The following is a 23,327-nucleotide window of genomic DNA, read 5'->3' as shown; positions in this document are numbered from 1 at the left end:
CTTATTAATTTATTTTTAGTTAATTTATTTCACATATTTGTTTTTGTGTATTTTTATAGTAAGGTTGTAATAGCGCAATAAGGTTAGTATCGTAATTTCTCCCTCTTCTTTATTTTTATTTGTTTTGTTCCCATCTTTATTTTCTTTTTATTTGTTTTGCATGCATGGTCGTAGGTCATTATTACCTAATCTTGAACCTATAGACCTTGAATTAGAAAAAACACTTCGCACACAAAAGCACATTAAAAATAAATTTGAAATGGATTTGCAACCACAAGAGAGGCCATTTAAGGACTACTTCAGTCCTTTAGCTAATTTGAGCACATCATGCATAAGATACCCTAATGTAGCTGCTAGGAGCTTTGAACTAAAACCTAGTGTGCTAAATTGTCTCCCCACATTTTATGGCTTAGAAAATGAGGATCCATATAATCATCTGAATGATTTTCATGCCATTTATCAAACTTTTAAATATGAAAATTTTTCAGACGATGATGTTAAACTCAGATTATTCCCATTTTCTTTAAAGGATAGAGCTCGTTCATGGTTAAATACTTTACCTGCTAATAGCATTTCATCATGGGAACAAATGGTAACGAAATTTTTGAATAAATATTTCCCAGTGCATAAAACCAACGCTATTCGCAGGGAAATCTCGGAGTTTACCCAGAGAGAGGACGAGCAATTTTTCGAAACATGGGAGCGATTCAATGGGCTACTCTTGAAGTGTCCACATCATGGGTACGAGAAATGGCACCAATGCCAATACTTTTTGGAAGGATTATTGCCGAATGTGCAAGAATGGCTAATGGCAACGAGTGGAGGAGAGTTAATGTCAAAAAGTGCATCAGAGATTTGGGAATTCTTCCAGCGACAAGCGGATAATTCCCAACAACGGAGTCGATCACTCAGGACTACTAGAAGAATTAAAGGAGTGAATGAGGTTCAAATTGGCGAATCAAGTTCAGAAATTAAAGAAGTCAAAGCGATAATTGAAGGTCTCTCTCGACAAATAGCATCATTATCGACTGCTAAATCAACAGAGCCACATGACCATGACTCATACTCAGATCAAGCCAATGCCATAGGTGTAATGAGAAAGCCATCAAATTACAACCCATACTCCAACACATATAACCCTGGATGGAGAGACCACCCCAATTTTTCATGGTCTCAAGGATTCCAACAGAATGGACCAACAGCTCCAGCTCCACCAATTCCACAAAATCCTCAAGCCTCTCAGCCACCATTTAGACCATACAATCAGAACCAGAACTACTCTCAACCTAGACCATGGGAGGATTCATTCCAAAATCTCAAGAATCTTACTCACTCTACGATTGAGCAACAGAACCGCACCATTGATGGACTACGAAATGAATTGAGAGCGGGCTTCAACTCACAAGCCCAATCAGTTTCAAGCCTCGAGAAGATGGTGGGACAACTTGCTTCTTCAGTTCAGACCTTGGCAATGACCGTTGAGAAAGGTAAGTTTCCAAGTCAACCAGTGCCTAACCCTAAAGGAGTGCATGAAGCAAGTACTAGTTCACCACAGCAGCATGGAGAAGTCAAAGCAATAATGACCTTGCGAAAAGGAAAGGAAGTCGACAACAAAGTGGAGATGCCGGTGACAAAAGAAAATCAAATTGTACCTGTGAATGTTGAGGACTCATCACCGGAGGAGAAAGAAGAAACTAACCCACGAGAATATGTTCCGAAAGCTCCATTTCCTCAGAGGTTAGCTAAAGGAAAAAAGGGAAAATCCACAGGTGAGATTCTTGAAATCTTCAAACAGGTAAGTGTTAACATCCCTTTGCTTGATGCTATTAAACAAATTCCATCTTATGCCAAGTTTCTTAAAGACCTTTGTACTAAAAAGAGAAATATGCATGTTCAAAAGAAGGCATTTTTAACAGAAAACGTTAGTTCTATACTCCAACATAAAATTCCTTTAAAATGCAAAGACCCAGGCTCCCCCACTATCTCATGTAGTATAGGGAACCACACAATTGAGAATGCTTTGTTGGATTTAGGAGCTAGTGTAAATTTATTGCCTTACTCTGTGTTTGTGAAACTTGGACTGGGAGAATTACACCCAACTCCAGTGGTGTTACAACTTGCAGATCGGTCCACGAAAATACCTCGTGGTATTGTGGAGGACGTGCTTATCCAGGTAGACAAGTTTTATTTTCCTGTTGATTTCATTGTAATTGACACTCAACCAATACAGGATTCAAGGAAGCACATCCCCATTATTCTAGGCCGACCTTTCTTGGCAACTGCGGATGCTCACATTCAATGTAGGACCGGAAATATGCAATTGTCCTTCGGCAACATGACTATGGAGCTGAACATCTTCAACATTGCCAAACAACCTCACAGTGCAGATGATGGAATTGTTGATGTGGATTTAATTGAAGCATTAGTTGATGACACTTTTCTTTCAAACCTTAGTGATGATCCTTTACAAACATGTTTAACTCACTTTGGTTTTGATTTTGATATTGACAGATCAGTTGATGAGGTCAACGCCCTGCTTGACTCAGCACCATCTATGGACACTAATAAATGGAAGTCAAGAGTTGAGCAACTAGCACCATCAGAGAAGCAACTCATTCCATCATCAGAATCACCACCGAAACTCGAGCTCAAACCATTGCCCAACACTCTGGAATATGCATTTTTGGGAGAAGAAAGTACTCTGCCGGTAATCATCTCATCATCCCTAAACGATGAACAAAAAGGTAAGTTGTTGGATGTTTTGAAAGATCACAAAGGGGCATTAGGATGGACCATAGCAGACATTAAAGGTATAAACCCAGTAGATTGCATGCATTACATTCACCTTGATGAAAATGCTAAAACTACTAGGGAGATGCAACGTCGGTTAAATCCTAACATGAAAGAAGTTGTTAGAACTGAGGTCCTTAAGCTATTAGATGCAGGTATCATTTACCCAATTTCTGATAGTTCATGGGTCAGTCCTGTACAAGTTGTCTCTAAAAAGTCAGGAGTCACAGTAGTTACCAATGCTGATAATGAATTGATACCCACTAGAGTGACTACAGGATGGCGTGTATGCATTGATTATAGAAAATTGAATTCTGTCACACGTAAAGACCATTTTCCTTTACCATTTATTGATCAAATGCTTGATAGATTAGCAGGCCATGAATTTTATTGCTTTCTAGATGGCTACTCAGGATATAATCAGATTCCCATAGCACCAAAAGATCAAGAGAAAACTACTTTCACTTGCCCTTTTGGCACATTTGCATATAGGAGAATGCCATTTGGATTATGTAATGCACCTGCTACATTTCAACGATGCATGTTGAGCATTTTTTCTGATATGGTTGAACGATTCCTTGAAGTCTTTATGGATGATTTTTCTGTCTTTGGTGACTCGTTTGATCAATGTTTACATCATCTAACACTAGTTCTGCAGAGATGTATCGAGAAGAACTTGGTCTTAAATTGGGAGAAATGCCATTTTATGGTAAAACAAGGTATTGTTCTCGGTCACATCATTTCGAGCAAAGGTATTGAGGTTGACAAAGCCAAGGTGGATCTCATTTCTAATCTTCCTCCACCTAAAACAGTCAGAGAAGTAAGATCTTTCCTTGGGCATGCTGGTTTCTATAGACGTTTCATTAAAGATTTTAGCAAAGTTTCTAGACCCTTATGCAATTTACTTGCTAAGGATGTACCTTTTATCTTTAATGATTCATGTCTTATGGCTTTTGAAAAATTAAAGCGGTTGTTGACATCATCACCCATCATTCAGGCCCCAAACTGGAGCTTACCATTTGAGCTAATGTGTGATGCATCTGATTATGCAGTAGGAGCAGTATTAGGACAAAGAGTTGATCGAATTCCCCATGTTATTTATTATGCTAGTATGACATTGAATGATGCACAGTTGAACTATTCAACTACTGAAAAAGAAATGCTAGCAGTAGTGTTTGCATTGGAAAAATTTCGATCATATCTCATTGGTTGTAAAATAATTATATTCACAGATCATGCTGCTCTTAAATATCTTCTCACAAAGAAAGATGCAAAAGCCAGACTAATTCGTTGGGTGTTACTTTTGCAGGAATTTGACTTGGAATTCAAAGATAAGAAAGGGTCAGAAAATGTTGTGGCGGACCATCTCTCTCGTCTCCATTTTGACACAATAATAGAACAATTACCATTAAATGAGTCATTTCCAGATGAACAATTAATGAGTGTGGAAGTATTACCTTAGTATGCTGATATAGTTAATTATCTTGTTACAGGTAAACTTCCAGAGCATTGGACCAAGCAAGACAAGATCAAATTCTTTGCGGAAATAAAGAATTTCTTTTGGGATGACCCGTATTTGTTCAAGTATTGTGCAGACCAAATTGTTAGACGATGTGTCCCAGAAAATGAAATTCAGAATATCCTTTCATTCTGCCATGAACAAGCTTGTGGAGGCCATTTCAGTGCTAAGAAGACAGCGACTAAAGTTTTACAATGTGGTTTCTATTGGCCATCTATATTTCGAGACGCTTACACTTTCTGTTCTTCATGTGATAGGTGTCAACGAATGGGAAGCATTACACGAAGGAACATGATGCCACTAAATCCAATTTTAGTGGTTGAGATTTTTGATGTATGGGGTATCGACTTCATGGGACCCTTTCCCCCGTCTTTTGGCCATCAATACATATTGGTTGCTGTTGACTACGTATCAAAATGGGTAGAAGCAATTCCATGTAGGACCAATGATCACAAGGTGGTGATAGCATTTTTGAAGAGCAACATTGTTTCACGCTTTGGATTCCCTCGAACGATAATCAGTGATGGTGGTGCCCACTTTTGTAACAAAGCATTCAAAGCTCTTTTGACAAAGTATTCAATCACACACAAAGTGGCGACCCCGTATCATCCGCAAACCAGTGGCCAAGTTGAGATCTCCAATCGAGAAATAAAGCACATATTAGAAAAGACGGTGAGGCCAGACAGGAAAGATTGGTCATTAAGACTTGATGATGCATTATGGGCATATAGAACGGCTTTCAAGACCCCGATTGGGATGTCACCCTACAGGCTAGTGTATGGAAAAGCTTGCCACCTACCTGTGGAACTCGAGCATCGTGCGTATTGGGCCATCAAGAAATTCAATTTTGACATGCAGCAAGCCAACTCAGAAAGAAGATTACAACTGGCAGAACTTGAAGAAATTCGCAATGACGCGTACGAAAATGCCAAGATTTACAAGCAACGAATGAAAGTCTTCCATGATAAGCAAATTATGAGAAAATTGTTCACTCCAGGTCAGAAAGTGCTTTTATTCAATTCTCGCTTGCACCTATTCCCAGGTAAGTTACGCTCTCGTTGGTCTGGCCCATTTATTGTTCATACTGTTTTTCCACATGGGGCAATTGAAATTAAAGACCCAAAGAATGGTGTCACGTTTAAAGTTAATGGTCAAAGATTAAAGCCATATCTAGAGTACCAACCACATGAAGAAGACACCGAAATAAATTTGAGTGACCCACCAAATTTGAATTGATTTTTTTTTTCTTTTCGTTGATTTGATTTTTCTTTCTTTCTTTTTATTATTATTCTTTTGCTAATTGAAATTGTTTTTGCATAAGTGTGTTTATTTTACCATTAAGTTTTCTCTTATCATTGTTAATCATGAGTCTCATACTTAGACCGTTCCTCCTGAACATTCTTAAACCACTTCAACGTGTCAAAACTCATCTCAAAAGACAGATTCAATTTTGTAAAACACATCGCATTTGGACTCTACAACCACCAGAGTTAGTAGCCTATGTTGAGGGTTTAGAACACCAACTCAGAGACATTGAGAGAAGTGTTTACGACATCCAGTTGGAGCTTGAGGTAAATTCAATAAGAGGACGATTTTAATTTTCTTTGTGTGTTTTAATTTGTTTTTCTATTTGTGTGCTTTAGTTTGTTACCCCGGTGAAGTGGCGGATAACGGTACTCCGTGACAATCAAGTCGGTTACTTCAGTTTCCCATAATAACTGATATTCTGAGGCGAAGGTATGGACAGAAACGAGATTCTAGCGAAGCTTCACAAGCGATTCCCTTCACTTCCTCAGAATGCCCTCCTTACGATCTATAAAGCTCGGTCCGAACGCATGCGATTACTCATGAGGAATAACATACCTGCTGACATCCGTTGGTTAATCGAGGCTAAAGTACGATCGGCAGGTGAGTTACCTCCAAAATTTATTGCATACATGCCTGGTTGTGGTAAAGGAAATTATGCAAGAAAACGACGAGCTCGAAGAATTTCTGTTGCTTGTCATAAGTGTGCCAGAATGAGTTGCAATAAAAACCCATGTTCTTTAGGAATGGTGTCTGATAACAGGGAAGATAAGATTCAATTCATTAGGGATGGCTTGAATAAGGAGTCATTGGATGATATCCTTTTGTCTCTTGAAACGCATCCCAGTGGATATGTGCAAGGAGCGATTCTCCAGTTATGGCCATTATTCCAGAAAGAGCATGCACGATATAGTCTCGGGAATCTGACTATAAACGACCCTGTTTGCCAGTTTATAAGAAAACTGGATAGGAAGCCTATCCTCGACCCATAGAGGGCGTTCAAGCCGTTTCTGGACGTAAAACCAGAGGAAGATGTGAGCCACAGTCGCAACTACCTGTAAATATCCTTTTACTTTATTGTTATTTTATTTCACTATTGTCTTATTGTTTGCATTATTGTCTTTAATAATTTTATTACTGTTTGCTTTTTCCTTTTTACTGTTTTCTTTTTGACTTGCGAGCCACGTGCTTTACGCGTTATTTGACACTGACATATTACCTCATACACAACCATGACCCACTATCACCAAGACTCTTAAATATGATTTCTTTTTTGTCAAGCACTCACAAATTGTTTTTGAGAAGTATCACAATGTCAGCTACTCCCAATAGACAATTCAAGAACATTTGTGTGCTTTCTGGATTTACATATGGCAAACATAAAGAGTTCGTTGAGGCAGCCATAGATCTTGGTCGAAGCATAGCAGCGAGAAATTTACATTTGGTGTATGGAGGAGGTAACCGAGGGTTATCAAAAATGGTCTCCGAAGCAGCTTTTATCAGAGGAAGTCAAGTGTTAGGCATCATCCCAAGAGTCTTAAAACCATTGGGCAGTTCGTCTGACTCATCAACTGGAGAAGAGTTAGTCGTCTCAGGTATGCAAGAAAGAATAACTGAAATGCTTAATCATGCTGATGCTTTTATTTTCCTTCCAGGAGATCTTGCAACACTAGAGGCACTTATCACGCTAGCATCTTGGGCCCATCTGCACATCCACCAAAAACCCATCGGTTTGTTAAATGTCAATAACTTTTATGATGGCTTTATCGCATTTCTTAACCATGCAATAAAAAACTATTTCATTCCCGCTAATGTGAAAAAACTCTTTATTTGTGCTCACACTGCTAATGAGCTACTTGATATATTACAAGCTTATCGACCGGAGCCAGACCCCTGGACCTTTGTGTTGGAGCGTCCAAATAATGATGGTAACAGTAGCCGCAGTAAGAAGTACAAATTAGATTTAACTCTCCGCCTGTAAATATTTTCTTCTGTGTTGCACCACCCAGGTGATATCTTCTAAACTCTACTTCTTTCATTTCAAACATTGAGGACAATGTTTCGTTCTGGTTGGGGGGAGGGAATAGTCGACAATTGTGAAATTTTAGTTAAGTTTTTACTAATTTTTTGTTGTAGAAACTAACTGTTGCTAACTTTTTGTGTTGAAGATGGCTGAATATGGAGTGTAGTTACTCTAGAAACGCATCTTCATTGTTTGAAAAAAAAAATTCAAAAAAAAAAATTCAGACATTTTCTTTTTCTTTATTATGTGTTTATGTTTATTTTTCTTCTTTAATTTCTCCTCTATAAATATACATTTTCCAACTTTTGAGTCGAAGATGGCTGAATATGGAGTGTAGTTCCTCTAGAAACGCATCTTCTTTTAAAAAAAAAAAAATCATTTTCGTTTTCTATCATTTTACGTGTAACTTTTCTAATTAGTTTTTATACATCATTTTCACATTTCTGCATGCATATTTTCCTTTCATGTTTAGAATAGGTTGGGGGGTAGAATGATGTTTAAAAAAAAAAAAAATGTGTGATTTGTTTTAACATTGGATGACATGATTAATTTCAAATTTTATTATTTGTATTATCTTTGGTCTTAAGTGATGTTACGCTATGTTTGCTACTTTACATGTTGATGTCGGAGACAAATATGAGTTGCTTGAAGGAATGAACATGTCATAAATAAGTGCCAAGTGAGTTGTTGAGCCTATTATTTTCTTGGAGAGTAACCCTTTTGCCCATTCTCTATACAGCTTAGCAGTTTATTATTTTATACACGATCTCTACATTTCTTTTGAGTTAACCCTTTAAAAAAAATGGTAAAAAAAAAGAAAAAAAAAGAAAAAAAAGAGTGTGTTGCTACATTTGGAGGCCCATCTAACTAGTAGATATGGAAAATTATTTAGAGCCCTAAAAGACGATGGAGAGGCCATCTTTGATCCGTTTGAGCCTTTCAAGCCATCCCTTTTATTTAATATCCATAGTTAACCCTTTTGAGCCTTTAAAAAAAAAAAAAAAAAAAAAAACCTTTTCTTTGTCAACTTATCATCTTGACCCACTCCGATTTGGAGTATTACCCGATATCTTATAAGTTCCATCACCTATTTATGTTTGAGAAAATGTAAATAATTATTTTGTTCAGTGAAGTTATGCCAAATAAAAGCAAAAAAAAAAAAAACAAAAACAAAAGTTGTTGTTTCAAAAGAATAAAAATAGGTGAAATCCACCTTGCAACTTCCAAAAAAAAAAAAAATTCTCTGCATTTTTCTCAAATATACACTTTGTTTTCTTTATTTTCCTTCTTTGTTAGCCATGTCCCTAGCCTACGTTTCGTCCTAATAAAAGTCCTTCTTAATTTTAGGGAACTATAGTTTGAAGTAGAAGCTAGTTATATGGGCTAAAAAGATGTAGTGATGCATAATTAAAAAAAAAAGATAAATAAAGTGGGTTGACTAACATTTTATTTGACTTGAGATCGTATTATTTCTAAGCTGAGGGCATATTTATTTCATCTTGGTGAGAGCATGTGATATCACTTCTTTATTATTTTCTCTCTCAATTACCATTCATTGGAGTGACTATTTTTATTGGGATTAATTTATTTGTGAGAGTGTCACTACTTCCAGTGAGATTTTGGGGTTTGACATGTCATTCTTGAGAGTAGCTAAAACAAAGTCTACTGGGCTAATTCATGTGGATGGTTGATGTGGGTGTGATGTTGCTTTAGACTGGAGATAATGCTTATACTTTTATTTGATTGCTATCATTAATCTGATGGAATAAATACGAGTGTTTCTATTAAAACAAAAAAAAATTATTTTGAATTTGAATTTTGTTTTCGCTTTATTTGCTAGGGACTAGCAATAAGCTGGTTGGGGGGTGTGTTGAGTGTTAGAAAATGCATATTTATAAAGGAGAAAACCGTCATTTTACATTTTAAGTCTTACTAACAACCCTTACTTTTATATATTTAACCTTCTTGTGATTTAATTACATGTGTTTTATTTTAATTAAGTATTTTATGTATTTTAGGGGCATTATAGTCATTTCACAATAAATGAGAGATCAGACGGCAAAACGGACATCACTTTTGAACTCAGGACGGTCGAAAACCTTAGGAGGAGCATAAAAGGAAAAATGGCACTATTCACATGTACGGTACTATTCACGTGTACGGTACTGTATACGTTACTGTTCACGACACTGTTCACATAGACGGATGATGACGTGGCATTGACCGATGATGTGGCATTGACTGATGAGGTGTCACGATCCTGTTGGACTAAAATTCTTATGTACTGTTGATGATGACGTGGCAGCATATCAGTGGACGAAAAATCTCGCGTACGGTGCATGCATCACACAGGATTATTTTCAACCAAACCGCGTTACTGTTCATCCGGGTCAAACCGTGTTACTGTTCATCCGCGTGGTCAAACCGTGGACTATTGACTGATGACGTGGCGCAATCCTGAGCGTCCAAACTGTTTTTAATCCGATGGCCATGATTTACTCCATGTATCTATAAAAAGGGGGCCTCCCCCCCCTAATTTGATATCTCTGAATCCATTTTTGGGATCCATTTTCTGTAATTCCCTCTCCATCTTGTATTTTCTTCGTATTTTAATAAATTCCTATTTTGCCCCTAGTTCAACTATGAGTGGCTAATTTTCTTTCAAGCTTGGGTTGAAGGTGAAGTCTCAACATGTGTCATGGGCTTAATTTGGTAAATTTATTTTCTCTTCCCCTCTAATTTTTGTGGATGTTTTGACTTCTCGTCGACAAATAATAATAGTCTTGTCTAGATACCGCCTTGGTTACACCGGCTCTCTAGTATAAGGTTATTATTATTTGGCACGATAAGCCCTTAGCACCATATTGATTAGAGCGTGGTTCATGAGGTGTGGATTCCCCCCTCATGATTTAATTGGCATTAATACGGATTATTTAGCCCATGATGCATGTTGATACGGATCCAGATACCCAAGTACGTCAATTTAATAGATTTTCTCTTCAATTTATTCTCTCCATTGCAATTCCAATTTTAGAATTTATTCTCGCCATTTTAATTTAAGTATTAGCATATTCCAAATCATTTCCACCATAAATCCAACTACCCATTTACAAAATTAATTCTATATATAATTAAAATCCACCTCCTCGTGGGATCGACACTCGTCACCATTAGTCTATACTACAATAGATTCGTGCGCTTGCGAGTACATTAAAATTTGCACAACAACTACCTAGAGTCTTTAACCTAAAAAAAAATCAAACATATTAAATTAAAAAGAAAATTCTCCTTGTGTCCAATGAGAACATATAAGTAATTGTATAACTGTAGATATGTCAAACATGAATTCATTTATTTTCCAGGACTCAGACTTCTCTATTATTACCACACACTACTATGCCTTCAATATAGAAAACCATTTTTTGGTTTCTCCAATTATGTCCTGGTGAAAAACCGAAGTAATTAAAATGCTTTTTATCCTTCACTCATTACAGAATTTGTTTTAAGGAAATTATCATTCATATACCTTATATTTGCTCTGTTATCAAAAATACTACAACACTTTGAGGGTGTATCAATCGTCCACCCTTAGTTGACAAAATATATCAGTCGACCCCCAAACCGTTAGCTGCCGTTTGAAAGTTAACGGAATTATAGTGAATTGACAATTTTACCCTTGACAGTTATCACTTGTATGTCCTTAAATTCTCTTTTTATCACTTGTATACCCTTAAATTATCACTTGTATCATATAAAAAGACCAAATTACTCTTCTGACGTCATCATACTTAAACGGCAACTAACGGTTTGATGGTCAGCTGATACATTTTGTCAACTTAAGATGGATGATTGATACACCCTCAAAGTGTTATAGTATTTTTTATAATGGAGTAAACTAAGTGTATACAAATGATAATTTTCCTTTGTTTTATTCTCTGATAGAGATGAATAAACGAAATAGGATCCAAGAACTAGACAACTAATTATATATTGTTACCTTAAAAAGAATTCCAAACTTGACATGGAACTAAATTCTAAATTTCCAAATCAACATTTTAGCAGCTCTTTAAATTCACAATAAATTCCATCAACACATTCCAAATTTACAATTAAATATAAACAAAACAAAAAAAGAACTCAATTTCCATTCACAAACCAAATGCACTGAACCCAACCAAATGAAAGTTTATCAACCCAAACAAAGAATATGAAAAACACAATTAAAAAAAATTGGACCCAAACAAAGAATAATACCCGTGATCCAGCGTCGATTCTCAAAATTTACCCAAATAGACGCAACAGCCACCACTAGCCGAAGCAATAGCAGTCGATCCACCACTAACCGAAGCAGCATCAGCCATTCTCAACACAATAGCAGCAGTCAATCCACCACTAGCTGAAGTAGAGCAGAGACGTAACAGCACAACCGCCACCAATCGAGACAGAGCTGAGATGTAACAGCAGCAGCAATCAATTTTACTTGAAGAACTGTGACGGAGAGAGAGAGAGCTGTGACGGTGAATTGTGGTTGAAGAATAAAAGTATCCATGGAGAGAGTAGATATAGAATAAAAAGAGAGTTGTGCTTTATGGTTAGAACAAGAAGAATATCAAATGTTTTATTTTGTAATTTATTTTGGAATTTGATTTCGGATTCACTAAAAACGTGTTAAACATGTTCTTATTTTTATAACTATAAAGGAAAATCTGAATTATTTGCTTTATAATTTATTTTCTGAATTTATTGTGTCGAACATGGATTACATTTGTATTCTTAAAACGAAAATGAAAACAAGTGTTTGGAGATGGTGTCGAACAGGCCCTAATTTTTCCTAAATTGTTCATTTCAAATTCATTTTTCAAACATTCAACAGTCTTTTGGAGCTCTTTAGGAGTTCCTATTAAATTCAAATCATTAACATAAACTGCAACAATAGCAATTCCAAATTCTGATTGCTTGATAAAAACGTACGGACAAATGGGATCATTAACATATCCCATTTCTTTATCCAATATTTACTGAAGCGATTATACCACACGCGTCCAGATTTTTTTAATCCATATAAAGATTCTTGTAGCTTTATTGAATACAAGCTACGATGTGAGGATTGACAAGATTATGATATTTTAAATTCTTCAGAGATTTTCATATATATATATATTGGTGTCAAGTGGCCCATATGAATAAGCTACCACCACATCCATGAGACGCATATCAAGATTTTCTAATATAGCTAAACCAATTAAAATTGAAACGTAATTGCACACATTACCGAAGAGTATGTCTCATTATAATTAATATTGGGTCTTTGTTGTGCAACAAGTCGTGTTTTATATCTTATGACTTCATCATTTTCATTACGTTTCTGTATAAATACCCATTTGTACCCAACATGTTTGACATCGTTAGGCGTTTGGACTATAGGTCCGAATACTTTATGCTTGGCTAAAGAAGTCAATTATGCCTCGATTGCTTCTTTCCATTTAAGCCAATCATGCCTCAATGGTTTGCGGACTATGATCATTTACAATGTCAGTAACTACTATAAACGTAAACACATCATTAATGATAATTTCTTTATCTCTAGCCAGTTCAAGGGCTTGAGCCATATCTTGGGCATATGCCTCTTCAAGAGATCCTTCAAGGTATTTGGTCTTATTAATGATCAATCGTCTTTTCAAAATATTACCCTAAGGAGAAATCTCACTATTTTTGGATTCAAGTGCCTTTTTAAAGCTTTGTTACTCATGAAGAGTTTGTATATTGTCAAGGTTTTTGGTCTTTTCATAGACTATTTGCTCTTCTGAAACAATTTGTTCTTTTATATTTTTGTCATCATTTGCAGCAAAACCCTATTTAATCATTTTTCTTTTTCTTAGAATACTATCTTTTGAACTAATTGGTCTACTACGCTTCTGGCGTGCCATAGACAATTCATCAGCTGCACTTTTCATTAATTGTTCTTTAGGTACAATGACTCGGCCGAGTATATTAGCAGTTGGTATATATGATTTGGTTACTTTTTTCGTATCTGTAAATGAATCTGATAATTGTTCTGTAATTTGCTGCAAATGAACCATTCTACGCACTTCATTTTCACTCTGAGATATGCATGGATCTAAATGAGACAGATGAGTCACCTTCCACTGAGGATCATGCCTAATCTCATAGATATTTTTTCTTTCTCTCAATGGAGGAAATTTTGTCTCATCAAAATGAAAATTCGTAAATCTTGTGGTAAATACATCACCTGTCAATGGGTTCAAGATATATGATAATAAATGGTGAGCCAAATCCCACATATATTTCCAATCGATGTTGAGGTACCATTTTGGTGCATTGTGAGGGTGCAATCGGCACTTGTACTGCGCAGCTAAATGTGCGTAAATGAGATATATCTGGTTAATTTCTCAATACCAATTACAATGGGAAATATTTATGATATGTAGTAGGCCTTAAGCGGATCAATGCCGCAGCATGCAAAATCGCATGCCCTCATGTCGAAATAGGTAATTAACTTTGTAATAATAAAGTTCTGGCAATTACCTGTAAACATTTAATGAGAGATTCTGATAATTCATTCTGAGTATGTACATATGGTATTAGGTGTTCTATATCAATCCCAATTGTCATGCAATAATTATTAAATATTTTAAAAGTAAACTCACCAGCATTATCTAGACGTATGGTCTTGATTAGATAATCTAAAAATTGTGCACGTAACCTAATTATCTGTGCAAGCAATCTTGCAAATGCAATATTACGTGTAGATAATAAACAAACATGTGACCACCGTGTAGATGCATCAATTAAAATAATAAAATAACGAAATGGACCACTTTGTGGGTGAATAAGTCCACAGATATCTTCTTGAATCCTTTGTAAAAATGATGGAGATTCAAAATTAATTTTACTAGGTGATGGTCTAACTACCAATTTTCTTTGTGAACAAGCAGTGCAACTATTCTCACTTGACAATAAAATTTTCAAATCTTTGAATGGATGTCCATGAGAATTTTCAATAATTATACGTATCATTGTTGATCCAAGGTGACTGATGCGGTTATGCCAAAGTATAAAAGATTTTGGATGATATAACTTATCTTTTATGATTGCGTAACTTTCTATTAATTTTATCATCGTATAATATAAGTTATATGAGAAAGCTGGAAGTTTTTCTAATATCTCTTTCTTTCTAGACATGTTAGAAGTAATGTATAAATATTTTACATTATTCTCATTCATTATTTCTATTTAAAAATTATTACGACGAGTGTCTTTAAAACCAAGTAAATTTTTTTTTATTTAGGTGAATACAGAGCATTATGAATATCCAATTTCGTACCTTTTGCTAATATGATCATTGCTCTTCCAATACCTTTAATAAGATCTACTGGACTTTATATTGTATTCACATTGGCTTTAATCATATTTAAATTTAAAAAATACCTCTTGTTTGAAAAATCGTATGTGTAGTTGCATTATCAGCCGAACATATTTCTCCATTAAACATTTTATTGAAATTTATATCCTTAAACAAAGGTAAAAAGGGAAATACATATTAGATAACATGAAAAATAAAAATTACATAAACAAACATAAAACACAAGTAGAATTTTTAAATGTGATAAACATTTCCATCACAGATCAAGTGATCAATTTTTCAATCTTTATTTTCAAAGAAGTTAGAAACATCAAGATGTGTAACATCCACTGGATCCGAGTCATCAATATAGTTTGTTTCAACATTCTTTCCTTTTGACTTTAAGGATGTCTGAAACATATCCACACGATGTCTGGGAGTACGACATTGTCTTAAAAATGGCCAGACATTCCACATCTATCACGAGTGCTTTCTTAAATATCATGTTGGGCAGATGTTCCCCCCTCATTTTTCTTATTTTTATGGTTCTTATAACCACCACAAGGTCGATAATAATGATTTTTATTATATCATTGACCTCGATAATAGTCATGATCACAGCCACGACTATGTCTACGGCCACGGTTATGCCTACGGCCACGCCCATTTCATAATTGTCTTCACAATCATGTGAGACAGTATTTGCTTCAAAAACTGATTTTGTACCAGTATGATGGGCTTGATGATTTTTCATTAATAATTCATTATTCTTCTCTGCCACAAGAAGGCATGCAATAAAGTTAAAATATTTTGTATACTAACGAACTCTATATTGTTGTTGTAGAACCATGTTGGAAGCATGAAATGTTGTAAATGTTTTTTCCAACATATCCTCATCAGTAATATTTTCTCCACACAATTTTAACTATGAAGTAATTTTGTACAATGCAGAATTCTATTCATGTACTGACTTAAAGTCTTGTAGCCTGAGGACATTCCATTCACTACAAGCATTGGGAAGAATGATTGACTTTAAATGACAATATCTTTCATACAAATTATTCCACAGGACATATGGATCCTTTATAGTGAGATATTCCATTTTAAGTGCTTAGTGGAGATGATGTCGTAGAAAAATCATAGCCTTGGCTCGATCCTGAGTGGATGAGTCATTATTATTTTTTATCATGTTACTAAGGCCCACAACATCAAGATGAATTTCCTTATCTAGGATCTAGGATAAATAATTCTCCCTAGATATATTCAAGGCGTTAAACTCCAATTTTGTCAAGTAAGACATTATCACAAACAAATAAATAAAGATTAGTACAATAAATATTGAAAAGAGTGTAAATAATAAGCTTTACTTAGGAGTATGTAGAAAATAAAAGAGTAAATAGATAGAATACTTTATGTATCAGAGCGAAATTCGTGCTGATAACGTATTATAAATTAGGAACTTTGTTAATAGTTTTATAGATTATAAACCTCATTAATATGAATATAGGCAGATGATTTTTAGCTTAGAAGTGATGCAATAAAAGGAGAAATTGACAGAATTAGCATGTGAATACAAAGAAAAACATGAGAGAGAGAGAGAAGATAATAAGAAAGGAATAATCGTCAAAGCATATATGACTTTTATCTCTTATTCATTTATATAGTGTAAATATAATGAGGATGTGTCATTTGCCATTACATGAAGTGATGGAAGACATCATTATTACACACACACTTGAAAATGTGGAAATCCACATATAATCCACAACAGTTCTATTTTTTTTCTAAATTTTTCTTTATGTACTTTATTTTAATTAAATATTTAATTTTTCTATCACAATTGAATATTTAGTTAATACCCAATTTTAAAACCCCTTGCACATCTGGGTGCAAGATTAAACATGTGATTCCTCTGAATCCACACCTGCCCCGATGGTGTAATTTAAAACAAATTCAAAGGATAGCAATGTAATTTAGAGGTGCCACTGAAGTAAATTTGCGCAAATTTGGAGGGAGCTAGAGTAGGGATGGCAAAATCCAGATCTGGGTCCGGGTTTGGTCTTTCCCATTTCGGTCCTGGATGACAATACTACCGAACCTGCATATAAACCTAGATTTTTTAGCTACGGGTTCGGTCTGGGTTGAACCCAAAAAATCTGGGTTTTCGGATTACGGGTTTTAAACCCAAATATATGTATTGAAGGCCTGAAATTAAAAAACAAAATCAAGCAGGCCACTTTTGGCTCTTTGGTAGTTGCAGAAACAAATAGATCCTCATGGGATCTTACGAAGATAGTGGAGGATGAGGAAGATGAGAAAATTAAATTAACCAAAAAGAAGCCACATAATTCCATAGAAAGCACATGATTCCATAGAAAGCCACATGATTCCTTGAGCTCAAATCGCAGGAGAAATCTAATTTTAACACATAAGGTAGAAATTGAAACTTTTAGGGAAGTGAGGCCACCGTGGCGATGTTGTGATGCTGATGATTGATGGATGATGATGAACCGGGCGGCGATGTTGTATTGTTGATGATTGATGGATGATGATGAATCGGGGCGATGATGATTTTGAATTCATTTGCTGAATTTTGGAGAATGAACATAAGGTGAACTAAAGGAAATGTAGGGTTTGTTTTCTCATTTTTTTTGCTTTTATACTTATAAATAACAATTTAAAAAATTAATTAAATAATATTTAAAATAAAATAATCCGGGTCCGGGTTCCAGAAATCCGGATTCAGGTGAACCCAAAACTGGATCCGGATCAGTCCAGCTTTAAAAAAAATAAATCCGGATTTCGGATAAAATATACATCCGATCATCCGGGTTCATGCGAATCCGGGCCCGTCCGGGTTATCCTGCCATCCCTGCTGCTAGAGCCACAGTGTAACAGTTTATGGGCTCCTCTGAAACCATCATCCCAAAACCCTCGTTTCTGAATTAGGAGCAAAGTGAAAGTATGAGAGCCAAATTGACTATCAATCAAAGAGGCAGAAACAACTAACGAGTGAAAACGATAATGGATCGTAGCGACGCTCAGTCTCCTCAAGGTTTAGTTTCTCTCTCTTTTTTTTTTTAATTAAAAAAATCGAATTTAATAAATAAGTGATTTAAATTTTGAACAGTTGAGACAGCTCGAATTCTGGCGGAATTCTTGGAAGTTGCAATCACTTCAGTTGTTTTCCTCAAAGGACTTTACCCTTCTGGTACTTTTAGTATTACTAATTTCTCTTATTTACCTGCCTATCATAATTTGAATTTATTTTTAATGCCAAAACAGAATTTAGAAGTTTAAGTTATTTTTTGGGTGTAAATGTGTAATGCAAAAATTATTAGGTGCTTTTGAGAGGAGGAGATATATGAATTTGGTTGTTCAGAGGGCTCGTCACCCCCAGCTCAGAGACTACATTCATTCTTCTGTTAGTAGCCTCCTCCTTTTCATTCAAAAGGTTTGCCTCTTTTTATCTTTTAAGTTGTATTGTTGTTGATGAAAGCACCATTACCCACCATATGCTGAGCAACTAACTGGACACGTGGCACAAGTCTGTGACTACATGTGAATAGTATTGACGTTGTAAATTAATCAGACAGCGCCACGTGCCAGTGTCGCTCATCATTATAAGGGCACTATTGCTCACTAGATCATTACTCCGTTGCTGGTTACCTTCTTCATAGTCGATATATGGGTTCCGGAAACTTTTTGACTTGTGCTATTAATATTTAACATGCTGGCCCTAGCAAATGACAATGCCAATCAGCTTCTCTTCTATTTTTGCAGATTGTGGCCAATTTGTATCTTATTGTGATGCATGTGGAAAATAGAGGGATTAGGTGGAACATGTGAAAGTGAATGATATTTCAGGCGTCTTCTGTACATTCCATCAACTCCCACTTAAGAATCACAAACTAAACAAGCTTTAAATGGTAAGTCAAGATGTTAATAACAAGATTTTCTCTTAGAACATCTGGGTAGAAGATAGAACTTATCATAAGACTCTACAAATGTGTAATGAAATATTTATAGTGGAGCCCATTTGCTATGGTCATCAATAGAATCTGTTCAAATCATTTATACCTCTATCAAGCCTCTGTAAAGGTCTTCATATTTATTTTAGAACATCAATTATTTTAAGGTTTACTGTCGGAAGATAAATTTAACTGTACTTAAGAGGCATACTTGTTCTTATCTTTGATATGCAAACGCTTTCTTATCGTGTAGTGATACAAAATTGTGTGCTGTAAAATTTAATGAGATTTTCATATCTCTACAAAATAGGGGCTGGTGGAAAGAGTCGCAGTTATTTTCTCCAATGCCAACAATGTCCCTTTGGAGAGATATGTTTTCAAAATTATGGTTAACCAGTCTTATGGCTCAATGGTGGAAGAAGGTCATCTGGAGTTCTCACTTAGATCATTCTTGATCAAACTTTCAGTCTCAAAGTCCCTCTCTAAGGTTCTTCCACAAGGTAATTGTTATAAACGATGATATGCTTGATGTTTTGTTTATTTATTTCAACCGGTGTGAATTTGGCCCCAAAATTGTTTGTTTGGCTTAATCAAATTCTTCCACGGTTACTATTCTGATCCAATTTTTGGTGTTTACTACCTTTCTTTCTCATATCACATTTTCTTATCCTCGTTCAGTATTGTGCAGGCAGGTGGGCATACATGTGTGTACATATTCTATCTTGCTAGAGAATGGAACTGGTTAGTAACTTTTTACTGTTTAACAGGTTGCAGGTGGGAGATTACAGCTTATTTCTGTTCACTTCCTCAGGTTAATACAAGCAAGGATGCTGAATTATGGATTCCTACAGATACTAAACAATGGCAGCAACCTCCATTAATAACCCCTATCAAGTCCATGAGTAGTGACTCATTGTCTGTGCAATTATATTTGGAAAATCCAAGTTTGTTGGAAGAAAATCTATAAACACAGGTTTTTCTCTCTCTTGTTCAGATCTCCTCCCTTGCACTCTCTTAATTCTCATCCCCTTTCTTGAAAAGCCTAATTGAAGCTCTCTGTCCATCACTGATTCAAGATCTCTGCCCTCATCAATCTTTAAGCTTTGTTCTGTCTCTCAAGTTATTCTTCAATTTTTAAGTTCTGTTTTTAATTAATATTGATATGTTTTTGGCACTTTAATAATATTAAGTTCTGTTTTTAATTAATATTGATATGTTTTTGGCACTTTAATAATATTGTAGTTCAATATACTTGAGTCTGTTATCTTGGATAGGGATGGAAACAAACCCAGACCTATCCAAAGCCAGTTGATCCGGATGTATAAAATATTCAGGATCCAGAAACATTTTTCTCAACTGGACGTATCCGGGTTCATCTAAACCCGGACTTCCGGAAACCGGACCTGGATTACAGCATTTTTTATTTTTTTAAATAAATAATTTTTAATTATAATTATAAATATAAAAGCAAAAAGTTAGAAAAAACAAAGGCAATCCTAAAAATCTAAGCCTCACAGGCTCACAAATCACCCCAGCCACATCTTCTAATCTTCCTCATCTCCCATCATCAAGGCAGCTGCCTCCTCTAATCACACTAGCTGCAGCAACCTCTAGACATCTCAAGCTCCTCTGCTTCACCGTCTTTCTCTTCTTCAGGACAGCAGCTTAATCTGAGATGGGTTGTGAATGCCACGTGGACTTTGTACCCGATGAATCAGCTATTTAGACTAATGAAATTAGGATTGACAAGGAAACCTTGGATATGCTGGCTGCTCTCAGCATGTCTAACATTTTTGGGCTTGTTGAACTTGAACCACAGTATGAATGTAGGATTGCTCCAGTTTTTTCTCAGGGGTAGTGGCAGATGGTACTGAGGTTATTGAGGCATTGTGGGTCATTCAAGAATGGGAAGTTTAAATTGTTATTAGTCAGTACTTGCGACTGGTTTTCCTTACTATTTTAAGAAGGGCGTTTAGCTACTTGAAGTCTGGTATGATAGTTGATTTAATGGACTTGTCCGGTCTTTCCATTTTATTTGTTTTACTAGGATGCAACTTGCTGAAGCTTATAATTCATATTAATTTTTCAAAAAAAAAATCCGAATTTAAAACTTGCAATCTAGGAATCCAGATTTTTTCGAGTTGAACTCGGACCGGACCTAGAGTTAAAAATTCATGTTTATACCTGGGTCCGGTATAATAAATTATTGTGTGGGTCCGGAACCGGGAAGGTCAGACCCGGACCGGATTTTGACATCCCAAATCTTGGGTCTCTTAAGATTGGGTGGTGTTCCATATCTTTTTCTATTTCTGGTCATATTTCCTTGCAGTTCATTGCTCTCTTCTGCTACCGGACAAGTTGGGGGAATGCATGGTGCCTTTATTGATGATTTGTAAGCTTTCTTAAGAGCATATTGCATTGGTAGCGGTGAAGATATGTTGTGAGGTATCAAATCTGGGGCTTTGTTCGGTATCCTGTGAGAAAGATAATGGTTTTAGCTGACAAGATGTAATGCATAATGTTAAAATATCGTACTACATGTTTGTGTCATTTTATAATCAATTCCATTGTGTTCTGTTTTAAGTGTTTATGATATTTATAGCAGGACGAGATGTAATGCATAATGTTAAAATATCGTACTACATGTTTGTGTCATTTTATAATCAATTCCATTGTGTTCTGTTTCAAATGTTTATGCTATTTATAGCAATCTACATGGAGGAAAGTTAATGCTTGGGTTGTAACTGGAACCAAACCAATTCAGACCAATTTTATAATTTATATAAGCTCATTTGCCAACTTGTTCAAGCAAGATGGTTTTATTACGAGTTCATGATGAGTTATTGATTTTTATGATGACTGATTGTTATGTTTTCGGATGGTTGGTTTGCTATAGGGGCTCATTGTGATCATAGTTTGAGGCTTTTTACTAGTCGTTTTTGTTTGGTGTTTCTTGGCAGTTCTGATGGATGCTTTGTGGAGGTTTTTGTATGAATATGCCTATTAGTTGGATGCTAGTTTTCACTTAATAAGATTGTCAAATTAATTTCTCAAATTGCTTGGCTAATGAAGCAGTAGTTCTTTTTCTTGCTGTATCAGGTTGTTGAAACTCTACTTATCCCAGATCTAGAGGCAACTACTGAAAGTAACCCAAATCTATAGTGTTAGGCCCATGGGACTGTGGTCCAATGACAGAATATTGAACTTTAAATCCTATTTATGAAATTAATTTGGAGAGAATCTCTGGATTTTGATTTTTTGTGTTGTGCAGAGAAGGAATGAAAATCTTGGGCCAAAATTTATGTCAGGGAGTGTAATCTTGTATATATCTTCCAAATTATTTGCCATCTTGCTTTGAATTCAAACAATAGTACGAGGTATCATTAGTTGCTGTTTTTCTGAAGTATTACTTTTGAGTTTACTGATATTTACTCATAAATCTATCAGGATCATATCTTTATTACGGTGTAGCCTAATTGCTTGAGCCTAGAGCCGGGAGTGGGCGTTTTGGATTTTGATCCGGTTCTTACAGGTTTCAATTCGGATTTTGAGAATTGAACCCGAATAGGTTCAAATTTTGGTTCCAGTTAGAATTCGGTTTGAGTTGCAATTGAGGGAATGAAGGTTGAGATTTGAGGGGATTCGTTTTTTTTTTTTTTCGAATTTTTAAATGTAACCACGATTGAGTTTGATTGTTTGATTCAGATTTAATCCGAACCGGACCAAAACCGATCAGTTTCTAATTTTCAACCAATTCGGTTTCTAGGGTCAAATTGAACCGAAATAAAATTTCAAGCTCTATTCGGTTTGGTTTAACTTGGACCGAACACTCGCCTCTACCCAGAACCGGTAGGTTTTAGTTGGAAAAAGACAAAAAAAAATTCTCAAATGCACATGGGGACTTGAACCTTTACTTACATGAGGTACCGCTAGCTATTGTTAAGATAATTGATTTTAATTTATTAATTGAGGTGTGTATGATTTTTTTTTTCGTTGTTGGGTGTCAAAATTTCGAAAACAGCTTATAATTTAGTATATATATTATATAACATGGAAGATTACATTTGGAATTTTTTATGTGCATCATTAGTATTATTCTTGTCATCTATACAAATTATTTACAGTAATAGTGAATCATATCATAATATATTATAACTATGATCATATTCAAGAATGTAAAAAGTAATAAAACTAATTTGAACGCCTCCTAAGCATTTGGCCACTTTCGTGGTGAATTGATGTCCTCACTAGAAAAAATTGATATATTTTTAAAATGTGTAAGTAACTATAGATTTTTAAATTATGCTGACTAAATATTTTGTACTACATAATTTGATACGTATAGTCTCATATTCT

General features: G+C 35.4%; 1 protein-coding gene and 1 non-coding gene across 2 annotated transcripts; one reads left to right on the top strand and one right to left on the bottom strand.

The window, feature by feature from the left end:
• Positions 1 to 640: 640 nt before the first annotated feature.
• LOC112100555 lies at positions 641 to 744 on the bottom strand. Its single transcript, XR_002906923.1, has one exon. It is a non-coding gene; the product is annotated as a small nucleolar RNA R71 (small nucleolar RNA).
• A 17,088-nt stretch (positions 745 to 17,832) lies between these two features.
• Positions 17,833 to 20,106, top strand: LOC18046033 (DNA polymerase zeta processivity subunit). The gene is made up of 5 exons (XM_006440997.2): positions 17,833 to 18,055; positions 18,131 to 18,211; positions 18,342 to 18,454; positions 19,282 to 19,471; positions 19,739 to 20,106. The coding sequence occupies exons 1-5, from the start codon at positions 18,025 to 18,027 to the stop codon at positions 19,936 to 19,938; spliced, it is 615 nt and encodes a 204-aa protein (XP_006441060.1). The 5' UTR covers positions 17,833 to 18,024; the 3' UTR covers positions 19,939 to 20,106.
• The last annotated feature ends 3,221 nt before the right edge of the window (positions 20,107 to 23,327 follow it).

The sequence above is a fragment of the Citrus clementina genome, unplaced genomic scaffold (assembly GCF_000493195.1).
Source record: "Citrus clementina cultivar Clemenules unplaced genomic scaffold, Citrus_clementina_v1.0 scaffold_3, whole genome shotgun sequence".
NCBI lineage: Eukaryota > Viridiplantae > Streptophyta > Magnoliopsida > Sapindales > Rutaceae > Citrus > Citrus x clementina.
This window is presented reverse-complemented; position numbering and strand designations above follow the sequence as displayed.

What these genes read in the sequence shown, in the direction of transcription:
- LOC18046033 (XM_006440997.2), top strand. Translation starts at nt 18,025, where the DNA reads ATGGATCGTAGCGACGCTCAGTCTCCTCAAG. An exon ending in CAAAGGACTTTACCCTTCTG is followed by an intron (nt 18,212 to 18,341) that starts GTACTTTTAGTA and finishes AAAAATTATTAG; the next exon opens with GTGCTTTTGAGAGGAGGAGA. An exon ending in CTCTAAGGTTCTTCCACAAG is followed by an intron (nt 19,472 to 19,738) that starts GTAATTGTTATA and finishes ACTGTTTAACAG; the next exon opens with GTTGCAGGTGGGAGATTACA.